Source organism: Hypanus sabinus, chromosome 28 (assembly GCF_030144855.1).
Source record: "Hypanus sabinus isolate sHypSab1 chromosome 28, sHypSab1.hap1, whole genome shotgun sequence".
Lineage (NCBI taxonomy): Eukaryota > Metazoa > Chordata > Chondrichthyes > Myliobatiformes > Dasyatidae > Hypanus > Hypanus sabinus.
In genome coordinates this window covers 35522145-35534531 of record NC_082733.1, presented here as the reverse complement: position 1 = coordinate 35534531, position 12387 = coordinate 35522145, and the positions used below count along the sequence as shown (strand labels likewise).

At 41.5% G+C, this 12387-nt stretch overlaps 1 protein-coding gene across 2 annotated transcripts in view; it reads left to right on the top strand.

The window, feature by feature from the left end:
- Positions 1-12387, top strand: part of st8sia2 (ST8 alpha-N-acetyl-neuraminide alpha-2,8-sialyltransferase 2) — a 68268-nt gene that overhangs the window by 31195 nt on the left and 24686 nt on the right. For both annotated transcript variants that reach the window (XM_059952928.1, XM_059952929.1), the window contains one exon: positions 8230-8487. In XM_059952928.1, the coding sequence (XP_059808911.1) occupies positions 8230-8487 (258 nt within the window). The remainder of the gene's footprint in view (positions 1-8229; positions 8488-12387) is intronic.

Sequence of the window (12387 nt, the reverse complement as noted above, 5' to 3'; positions counted from 1 at the left end):
CACTCCTTTCCTGTCCATATACCTATCCAATTTTACCTTAAGTGCCACAACTGAACTGGCCTCTACTACTTCTACAGGAAGCTCATTCCACACAGTATCTGCTCAGTATGGAGCTCCCCATGTTCAGTTTTCTTTCTATACCTTTTGGTCATTTCCTTTGTCGTCTCTTTCTTTTTCAATATTATTATTGATTACTTACAAAAAAGAATACAGAGTACAGGAGGATGTGTATCATATGTCAATTACAGTGTATGTGAATCACACTTAGAGTTTCATTACCCCATATTCATGTAAATTAAATTGAATTGTAATATTGAAAAGTAATAATTTTATTATTATACAAAAAAAAATCTAAACCCACTACAGAGAAAAGCTGTTTGGTAAAGAAAGAAAAAGGAAAAAAAATCCTTATTATATAGTAAAACATATTATTAGCCAACATCTGTACTTGATAAGAAATCAAAGATTTTGAAAGTAATTCAGAAAAGGTCCCCACAATGTTAGAAAGTCTTGTCTCGATTCAGAAATTGAGCAACGAATCTTCTCTAAATTTAAGCGTGACATAACATCGCTCAGTCATTGTTCATGAGTAGGAGGAGCAACACCCTTCCACCTAAGCAACAATGCGCTCCGAGCTATAAGAGAAATAAAAGACAGAATGTGCAAATCAGGTGTCTCCAAGATAATATCTTTTCCTCCAACAATACCGAATAAGGCAGTCAAAGGGTTTGGTTTAAAAATCTTTGTTGTCTCTTGAGATTAAATTTATTCCTGTACATTCCATAAATAAAGGCAGGCCACTATCAACATAATGGTTCTCGTTGTTCATGGCTGTGGCAGGGGAGTACTTTTTTGTGTTTTGTATTCTATTTCTTGCACTTCATTTGCAGCTCAGTTTTAGATTATCCACTTGTGGCCCTACGTGAGGTAGAATGCAGTGACTCCAGTGCAGACAGCTAATTCATTTGAGTTTTCCATTAATTATGCCTGAGGTGCACTTTCAATAGAATGGAGCAGCCAAAACACTTATTTAATCAGCAAAATAAATAGTGAATTATAATAGGCACAAGTCCTGTTTATCATAAGTTATCGGTAAAGGCTGTGCAGTATTCTAGCAGGTTTTGTAGGCTTCTTCAGCTTCTTACTTTTCCCACCTATCAACTTCCAGCTTCTTACTTCATCCTTCCCCCCCCCACTTCACCTGCCAGTCTGTACTCCCTCCTTCCCCCGCACCTTCTTAATCTGACTTCTTCCCCCTTCCTTTCCAGTCCCGATGAATGGTCTCAGCTCAGCTTATCCCCTTCATTGATGCTACCCGTCCTGCTGAATTCCTCCAGCATTTTGTCCGTGTTGCTTTCATTACACTGACTGATATATCAAACAGAATTCCAGCTGCATGGCGACAAAGGCTATGTGTGCGGGCGCATTTCAGTCACCGCGCTGCCACGCGGCTTAGAGGGGACAGTGGTTGCTCTAGATTTTCAGCACCTGCAGATTATTTTGTGCTTGTGCAGTGTTATTGCACACTTCCCAAAGGATATACCTGACAGGAGTCCTGAGAGTGAGGTATTTAGAGTGGCAAGGACCACTGGGACTAGTTTGCACAGCAGATCGAGGAGAGTTGTAATTTATGTAAAAAGGGAGGATTAGAGAAAGCAGCAATAAGAAGAATGACACTGAAAAGGTGACTATGTCAGTTCTGCAGAGACGTGTATGCAGATGTGCAAGGCATTAGAAATAGGTTTTGAGAAAATGGATTCACTAATTAAAATGGAATGACACATAGGAGACTTCACTTAAAAAGGTTGAAAATTAAAATCAATTTAGTCTCATGAACTGAAGTATGAAAGGAGAGGATAGAGGTAAGTTGTTTTATAAAATTTGCTAAGCCATGGAAAGATTTGTTCTTTGTCGAGAATTTGTACTGGCACCACTTTACCTTCAATTTATTTAAGTAATCTGAATAAAAGGTGCTAATGAAGTGTACTGCGATAGCTAGTATAACATGTTCAGATATGGAGAGCCGCAGGTGGGCTGAAGTTGTAAATTAACATTGTGATTCTGGCTTCTTCCCTCTCCCATTCTGACTTACTGAATGCCCATTACATATTTGGTGTTTGGGGCAGAAAGGAAGGTCCTCTATCTCTGGTGATATTTAGGGCTTCCTTCATCATGTTAGTACCTTCCTCGTGGTTTTCACTACTGTCAGTCATGCAAGTCCTGGGTGAAGACTCAGGAATACCGTCGCACTCAGATGTAGAAGGATTCTTCGTTGCTGTAACAGTTGTGTTTGACCAGTCAGGACTGTTGGCCCTAAGCTGAACCCCCAAACCAGGAGGACCCGGTAGACCACACTTAATCTGGCCTTTACCCTTTGACCTGTTTGGCATGGGTGACCCTACCCAGATCCAAAGCATAAAGCTCTGACTCCAGCCAACATAGCCCTCTGGGTCACTGAGGCACGCAAGCCTCCAAACCACAGCAACGCTGTTGTCCTCTTGAAGGCCTCTCCATTCCAGTCTTGATGAAGGGTCTTCTCTAAAGCATCAACGGTTTATTCCCCTCACAGGTGTTGCTTGACCGACTGAGTTCCTCCAACATTTTGTGTGTATTGCTCTGGATTCCCAGCATCTGCAGAATCTCTTGGGTTTATTATAACGTTACCCACCTCCATGTGGTCCAGCTATCAAACAAATGTAGAAAACAGGAGCAAAAATAGGCCAATTGGTTGTTTGTGTCTGTTCTGCCATTCCCTATTCTTCTATATTTCCTTCCAATCCATCATATCACAAAGTAATCTCTTGTCCCCAATAATTTTCCTTGTAACCTGTATTCCCCACATTCCCATCAATCACACCTACCCCAGCTTCATATAATCACCTAATTTGCCGTGAAGATTAGCTTTGTTTGTCACATGTATATCAAAACATCCTCCCCCTTCCCCCCGCCCCCATGGACTGCTTGCCTTGCTAAGTTCCACCAGTATTCTGTGCATGCTACTGAAGATGTCCAGCATCCCTTGTCAAGGAGAGAAGCAGGTTAGTTTCAGGAGCAGATTTCCCATTTCTGGCTCCCCTCTTACTACTTCTCTTTTCCTTACCTGCCTATCACCTCCCTCTGATTCCCTTCTCCTTCCCTTTTCTCCATGGTCCACTCTTCTCTGCTATCAGATTCATTCATCTTCAGCTCTTTACCTCTTCCACTTAGCCCCTCCCAACTTCTCACTTTATGCCCTTCAACCACCCACCCACCTTCTCATTCACCTGGTCTCACCTATCGTCCTCCATCTTGTACTCCTTCCTGTCCTCCCAGCCTGGTTTCTTCCTCTTTCCCTTCCAGTCTTGGTCAGAACCATTGACTGTTTATTGCCCTCTAGGGATCAATTAAATCCCTTGCTTACATAAAGCTCACATAGGGAACAGTGTACTTGGCATTAGTAAATATAATGACAAAGTGTAAAACAGTAGAATGATGCAAAGTGAAAACTAAGATAGTGTAATAGACAGTAGGTGCAGGAGTAGGCCATTCGGCCCTTCTAGCCAGCACCACCATTCACTGTGATCATGGCTGATCATATACAATCAGTACCCTGTTCCTGCCCTCTCCCCATATCCCTTGACCCTGCTATCTATAAGGGCTCTATCTAACTCTCTCTTGAATGCATCCAGAGACTTGGCCTCCACTGCCTTCTGGGGCAAAGCATTCCACATATCCACCACTCTCTGGGTGAAAAAGTTTTTCTGCATCTCTGTTCTAAATGGCCTACCCCTTATTCTTAAACTGTGGCCTCTAGTTCTGGACTCACCCATCAGCGGGAACATGCTTCCTACCTCCAGTGTGTCCAATCCCTTAATAATCTTATATGTTTCAATCAGATCCCCTCTCATCCTTCTAAATTCCAGTGTATACAAGCCCAGTCGCTCCAATCTTTCAACATATGATAGTCCCGCCATTCCGGGAATTAACCTTGTGAACCTACGCTACACTCCATCAATAGCAAGAATGTCCTTCCTCAAATTTGGAGACCAAAACTGCACACAATCCTCCAGGTGGGGTCTCACCAGGGCCCTGTACAGCTGCAGAAGGACCTCTTTACTCCTATGCTCAATTTCTCTTGTTATAAAAGCCAGCATGCCATTAGCTTTCTTCACTGCCTGCTGTACCTGCATGCTTGCTTTCATTGACTGATGTACAAGAACACCTAGATCTCGTTGTACTTCCCCAACTTCTCGTTGTAAAAAAAAGTTAAAGTGGAAATAATGGAAGAGATAAAATAAAGAGTTCAAGAATTTGGCCATATCACCGGGAAGAGGCAGCTGGCCGGTAATCTGCACCGGACTTTGAGGCAAGTAGTCCAGGTTTCGAATCCAGGCAGCCCCTTGCATGCTTTCCATCCGTGCTGGGTCGTACACTGAGCTAGCAACTTGGCCCCAGAAAAATAAGACCAAAAAAATGTTTAAGGAATGGCAAGCCACTGTCCGATGTGCCTCAGGGAAGAACAATCGGGAAGAGGTATGAAAGATATGATGGTTCAGAAGTAGATTGATTTAATTTCCCGCTATGGAGATGACAGAACTGAGAGAGTGCAGACATTTTGATGGTTGGAAAAATGTGGGAGATTACAGATAGATAGAGAGAGATAATATCATGATGAGATTTGCAAGTCAGACTTTAAAATCCAGACACTTGGACGTTGATAATTAAAGCTTGGACAAAATACTGAATTCAGGCAAGCCATTGATTAGGTGGAATTGTAACCAGTAATTGTCATCCAATTAATTGACAAGGTTGACAAGTAATTGTCAACCTAGAAAAGCAGGAGTCATGAATTATTAAAAAGAGAATTTTTGATATGCTAACTAGTTTGAAAACTTCTGTGTTTATATATAGAGAGGTCTGAATAGAAGGTTAAAGAAACTTTTTAAAATTTGAGAAGATTGGAGATTATTTCTATAGACTGGACACTCAAGAACAATATTTTTGAAATTGACCCTTAAAGAGTCAGTGGAGAGGTTAAAATTATTGCTTTCAACTAATAGTATCAGAACGTAATTCAGTGAGCCAATACATTAACAATTTGATAGGATAAATACTTAAAAGTATCAGATAAAAAGATTGAAAGAAGTGATGAGTAGAGTAAGAATAATCCTTCATGTAGCAAAATGGATTGAGGAGTAACAATAGCCTCTTTCATATCATAGAAAGATTTTGAAAGATTAGCTTTATATAACTCACGTACATTGAAACTGGAAACATACGGTGAAATGCATCATCTGTGTTCAATGACCAACATAGTCCAAGGATGTGCTGTGGAAGCCCACAGCCTACATCTCTGCCACCCGAGGCATTCCAAAGATTCAAAGGTTCAGTTATTATCAAAGTGTACAACTCTGAAATTCTTCTTCCCCAGATAGACACAAAACCAGGAAAGAAAAGGATCACCAGCCCCCAAATCCTCCCTCCCCACGCAAAAGAACAAACAAAAATGGAACAGGCACATCGGCCCCCAAATCCCTTACCCACACACACGAGAAAACGAGAAAGATCAAGCATAAAACACAGAATATTAAAAAAACTATAAGATGGGGGGAAGTCTATAGTCCAAGGCCACATCCAAAATGCAGAAATCCTGGGTAATATTCTCTGGGCACAGCAACAGGTTCTCCTCTCTCAGGTCACAGAGTGACCTCCAGCTATTAAAAGGCAGGCAACCCGTGCTCACCTTCCACATTTGCCTCAACGTTTCAACCTCCCTCATTGCTTTAATTGGTGAACTGTGGAAGCTCTAATTGGCAGAATGGAGTTGAACAATAGCTCATGCCCCATCCCGCAGACTTTTTGCCATGGAATTTGCATAGGCTGCCTCTGTTTCCCAGAATCCTCTTGGAGACTGCAGAGCACCGAAGCACCGAAACGAACTCCAAACTTCCACATTCACCTCGGCGTTTCAACTTCCCTTTTCGCTCGGTGAAATGGAGTCAAACATCAGCTCACAGCCTGCCTCACCATTCCCAAAGTCCCTTTCTACTGCTGGATTTCTGACTTCGCTCTCCGCTCTGCGTTGACAAATGCGGAACTGTGCAAGGGTCTTAGGCACACTAGCAACATATATGTGCCTTAGACTTCTGCACAGTACTGCAAATTTCCTTTCTCAAGATTCATTCTCCTAAATTCCAGAGATCACAACCACAATATACATAATCAGTGACACCTGGAGTCCACATCTCTTAACAAATAATCCAAAGTTTGGTCAAAGAACAAGATTCTTAAAAGGCAAAAGAGGTAAAAAGAGTTGGAGATCAGAATCAAGTGTGATTACTGTGAACTTTATTGTTTTGCAGCAGCCTTACAGAGCAATACATTTTAAAAATTACTATAGTTTAATTTAAAGTAATTTATTTATTATTTAGAGAATAGGCCTTTCCAGCCCAGTGAGCATGTCACTCAGCAAACCCACCTATTTAACACTAGCCTAATCACAGGACTATTTACAATGACCAATTAACCTACCAACCCAGTTCATCTTTAGACTGCAGCAGGAAACCGAAATACCTGGCAGAAGCCACACGGTCATGGGGAGAACGTACAAACTCATTCCCGACAGCACCGGAACAGAGCTCCGGAATCCGAACGACCCGGGCTGTAGTAGCGTCACTCTAACCACTACACGACGATGGTGGCCAAAGTTGTAATGAGAAGGTCTTACAACTAAATAAATAGGCAAGTGAGGTTGAATTCCAGAAACAAGGAGCAAAATGCAAACTGCTGCAGGAGTTCAATAGGTTGAGCAATATCTGTGGGGGGGTGGGGGGGAAGCAGGTAGCTGACGATTTGAGTAATGACTCTGCTCAAATTGTGGACTTGTATTTGCACAGTGGGTCTTCTTTTGCATATTGGTGTTGATCAGTCTTTGATTATATAAATTATATTGTATTTCTTTGTTCTACTGTGAACGCCTGCAAAAATGAATCTCTGGGTTGTATCTGGTGACATACATATACTTCAATAATAAATTGACTTTGAACTTTAAACTTTTTCCCTCTGCCTCCACAGATGCTGCTTGACCCCCTGAACCCCTCCAGCAGTTTAATTTTTGCTCTAGGTTCCAGCACTTGCCTCTCCCGTGACCCTGGAAGTTAGGACTTTGCAGCTGAAAGCACGGCATTCAAAAGTGAAAAAATAATTACGAGTTCAGAATTGGAGGAGCGCCAATATACTGCAGAGTTGTAGGGTTGAAGGAGATCACTGTGGTGGAGAAAGGTGGCGCTTTGCAAAACCTTGAAAGCAAAAAAGTAGGAATTTCTAAAGCCAAGATTTATATGAATTTCTAGACTGCAATGTTATAAATGACTATTTTTACAGAGAGAAGTATAAAGGATCAGACCAGTAAAGGAAAATCTTCAAAGTGAAAATTCAAGTTCAATTTTTCTAATCCGTCACGAAATCAAAGTCTGTGAGCAAAAAAAAAAATCCATTGAATTAAGCTAGGCCTGAAGAAATTGGGAATTTTGAGGATTGAAATTTTGGAAAAGCAGAGAAATAAAGAAGGGAACAATAAGGACTGGAGATGATCATAGTTTCATATTACTGTGGTTGATATTATTGCATTTACCAGGGTAAGACACAAGAAAAAATACAAGTTGCTTTTAGATTTATATTTTGTTTTAGCCCTTCCCTCTGAGTCCAGGTCATCGACTCATTCAACGTGAAACGGGTCCTTCTGACTAACTAGTCCATGCCAATCAAGGCAATCATGTAAGCTGGTGTCATTCACTTGTTTCAGTCCACAGCCTTCTAAACCTTTGCTGACATTGTACCTGTCGAAGTGTCTTACAAACGCTGTTAGTGTACCAGCTGGTGGGTCAGATTGAAAAGGTCAGGATGTTGGGTCCGGAGTTCAGCTTGCTGCTCAGGAGGTTTACTTGTCTCTGCACTGAACTGAAGCTCAGGCCTACCAACTAATGGGCTCCTGGCACAGCTGTGACTTGCTTCCTGGCTGTGAGCTCGTTTTCATCAACTTTAGCTCTGAATGTTATTTCCTTACTTTTACTGTTTGCATGATCTATCTATTTTTCTGCACACTTCATGTTAGACGGTCTTTTTCAATGGTTGCTGAATCAGTGCTGAAGAAGGGTCTCAGCCCAAAATGCTGACTGTTTATTCATTTCGATTTGAGTTTTGTGTTTGTTGCTTCTTCACTTAAAGTTGGCTTTCTTTTTCTGTTCCTAGGAAAGACATTCTGAGGTTTCTGGATGCAGAGAAGGACATTTCAGTGCTGAAAGGCAGGCTGAAGCCGGGGGATATCATCCATTATATTGTTGACAGGGACAGGACTCTGAATATATCCTACAGCCTGTACAAGCTATTACCAAAAATATCACCAATGAAAAATAAACACTTCAAACAATGCGCAATTGTTGGGAATTCTGGAATTCTGCTCAACAGTGGCTGTGGACAAGAGATTGATGCTCATGAATTTGTGATAAGGTAATACTAAGAGTTTAATAAGATAATAGGCCTTGAAAAGCAAAACTCTGCAGATGCTGGAAATCTGAGATAAAAGCTGAAACTGCAGAAAATACTCAGCGGGTCAGGAAGTATCTGTGGAGAAAGACACAGATGACATCTCATCTAAGTGGGGAAATTTTAGAAAGGAAATTTGAATATTCCCAGATCTGCTGAGAACTCATTGATTGAAATGTTAGTTCTGCTTATCCTTCCACAGATTCTTCCTGAATGGAAGGTAATGTACCTGTCTGGAGCAATAAGGAAAGTTGATAAACACTGAATATCCTACTTTAGGTGAAGGAAGTGCTGCATTTTAATGGATAGAAGAATGGCTGAGTTACTGGAATGAGTGGGCAGAAATGGGTCTTTGTCTGGCAATATATAATAAGTTTTGTGCTAAAGGGTTGGTCCTGGGGCCTCAGCATTGTATAAATTATAAGAATAATTTGGGAAAAAGCATTGAAGATGAGATTGCCAAGTCTGTTGAGGACACAAAGGTAGGTAGGGAATGAAGTTTTCGTTGATTGTGTTGTATTTCTTCCTTCAAGAGGACCACAACCTTGCCATTGGGTTTGGAGGCTTGTGTGCCTCAATGACCCAGAGAGCTATGTTGGCTGGAGTCAGGGCTTTATGCTTTGGATCTTGGTAGGGTCACCCATACAAAACAGGTCAAAGTGTAGAGACCAGACTAAGAGAGGTCTACCGGTCCTCCAGGTTTTGGGGGGGTGGGGGTTCAGCTCAGGGCTAACAACCTTGACTGGTAAAACAAAATTGTTACGGAAACAGCAATGAAGAATCCTTCCACATCTGAGTGGCCAAGGACTGACAGAGGTGGAGGACCTTCATTGCTGTCCTAAACACCTAAATGGCCATAAGTAAATAATTGTATTTCTGTGTTTTACTAAGAATCACCAAAAGAAAACAAATCACAAGATAGTATATGGTGACATATATGGACTTCGATAATAAATTTACTTTAAACTTTGCAATGGATTCTTTCCATTCAAGGTGGTGATCGAGGATGTATCAAGGTTACAAAGGGGTATAGCTAAGTTATGTGATAGGGCAAAGATCTGGCAATGTGGAGTAAAATGTGGGAACACGTGATGAAAGATTTCATAGAACAGAAGGATATGTGCACGAACTGGAAAAGTCTCCTGTGCTGGTACAGCAAATAATTAGAAAAGTTAACAGGAAGTTATCAATTATTGCCAGGGACATTGATTAGAAAAACCGGGAAGTGGAGTGAATTTATAGAGGAAGCTGTAGGCAGATACATTACTATATTTAACAGACTTTAGGCAGATACAAGATAGAAAAGGTTTGATATATACCAAACAAAGGCAAGTAGGCTTAGTTTGGATAGACATCTTGGTTGGCATGGATGAATCGGGCTGAAGGGCCTGGTTCTGGGCTGCATAACTCTATGACTACACTCAGTGGCTGGTTTATGAAGTGCACCTGCTCATTAATGCAAATATCTAATCGACCAGTCACGTGGCAGCAACTCAATGCATAAAAGCGTACGGGTGTGGTCAAGAGGTTCTGTTTTTGCTCAGACCAAACATCAGAATGGGGAAGAAATGTGATCTAAGTGACTTTGACCGTGAAATGATTGTTGGGGGTCGGACAGGGTGGTTTGAGAATCTCAGAAACTGCGGATCTCCTGGGATTTTCATGCACGGCGATCTCTTGAGTTTATAGAGTTTAGTGTGAAAATTTTTTTTAAAAACGTCCAATGAGAGGCAGTTCCATGGGTGAAAATGCCTTGTTAATGAAAGAGGTCAGAGGTGAATGGCTAGACTAGTTCAAGCTGACAGGAAGAAAAATGTAACTCAAATTACCACACATTACAACAATGGTGTTCAGAAAATCACCTCTGAACACACAACACATCGAGTCTTGAAGTCGTAGGCTACAGCGACAGAAGACCACAAACATACAAGCAGTGGTCACTCTATTAGGCTACATCAGGTATCTAATAAAATGGCCACTGAGAGTATAACACTGGCAAAACTTTAAAACAGCTGCTGTCTGTCGGAATTTACCACCTGTAGTTGGCTTCAGGTCGAAACCATGGAGATCATCTTTCAGTAGCAGCTTAAAACTTGTAAACTGCTTTGAGGTACCCAGAGGATGTGATGTTACTATCGAACTGCAAGTGGATTAATTGGCCACTGTAAGCTGCCTGAGTAAATTGGTAGCATCTGGGGGGAGTTAGAAACATAGAAAACCTACAGCACAATTCAGGCCCTTCGGCCCACAAAGTTGTGCCAAACATGTTGCTACCTTAGAAATTACTAGGAGTTGCCAGGACTGTGAAAGGAATAGGCTGTCGACAGCATAGTCTGCTCAGTGCTCTCAGATCCACCCACCCCCTGATTTTTGCAGCTCAGGGCTAGAGAGAGAAGGCACAAAGAATTGTCCTGTTTCATCTGGCAAAAGTTGGCTGCAACCCGTCCCACCGATCCTAAAAGCTTTCTCGTATTGTGGGCTGTCCATAAGATTGATTGCCACGTGTACATCGAAACATACAATGAGATGTGTCACTTATGTCAACGACCAACATAGTCCGAGGACGTGCTGGGGACAGCCCGCGATGGTCGCCACACTTCCGGCACCAACATAACATGCCCACAAGTCACTAACACTAAACTGTACATCTTCTGGAATGTGGGAGGAAACCAGAACGCCAGTAGGAAATGCATGTGGTCATGGGAGAGATTGTGTAGAAGCTTTCTTTACAAGCAGCAGCAGCAATTGAACCCTAATCTTCTGATTAATGGCGCTGTAAAGCATTACGCAAACTTACACTACAGTGCCGTCCCATTTGTAACCTAGGCTGTTGCCAGGCACTCGTAACCTAGGGAAGAGCTGCAAATAAGAAGCTAACACACAGACCAAGTCATCAACAAATAGTAATTTTTAAAAAAAGGACCTAGTGCTTTCCCGGCGTATACCCAGCTTGAAGCACAAGAAGAGTTTATTCATCAAATGGTAATTTCTAAACTTCTTATTTTTAAAAATGTAGTAACATTTAACCTTCCTAAACTATAGTCTTTCTGAACTAGGTGCATTTCTCCTCTGAGTACAGTGGTGTGAACACACCATGTCGTGCAAATTATCTGATCTGATGTAATTCAGAGATGTCAATGTCAGCGTCAGTCATCTTGGAAGTCATTGTTAACAAATGTCACTTACAGCCATGACCACTTTATTTGCTCAATCTATATCAATATAACCCTGTGCACTATAAAAGTCAGAATTGAGATTAATGGTATTTTTAAAAAGATGAATAAAATCCTGGTGTTAAGTTTTTTAGAAGAATTCCCGAAAGGCTGCTCCGGGGATTCGGCTCTATGGACTCAAGTTGGTTCGGAATGCTGTTGCTCACTTATATGGTTTGCAAGACTGTGTTTTTTTAATTGGGTTCTTTTGGATTTCTTGCTTTGTGGCTGCCAGTGAGCAGACAAATCTCAAGGGTGTATAATTTATACATACCTTGATAATAAATTTACTTTGAATCTTGAATTGAGATGAAGTAGAACAGATAAGTCAGTACAGACCTTGGTTAGATCATAATGAAGAGCTCACCATATCATTCATATTCTGCTCGTTCACTACCTCGCTGTTCTAATGTGATGAAATGATGTGCCTGGACAGCATGCATAACTAAGGAAGTTCTTGCAGAGGGAGGTAAATAGCTGGAATTCCCTACCCTAGAGGCTTGTAGAATATGAATTGCAGGCGATACTTAAAGGAGAGGCAGATAAAGTGTACTGTTGTAATGAATTAATCTCTACGAATGGCACGCAAGTCAACTTTTTCACTATACCTCGGGACCTTAGCGAAGTGGTTAGCACAACGCTTTACAGTACC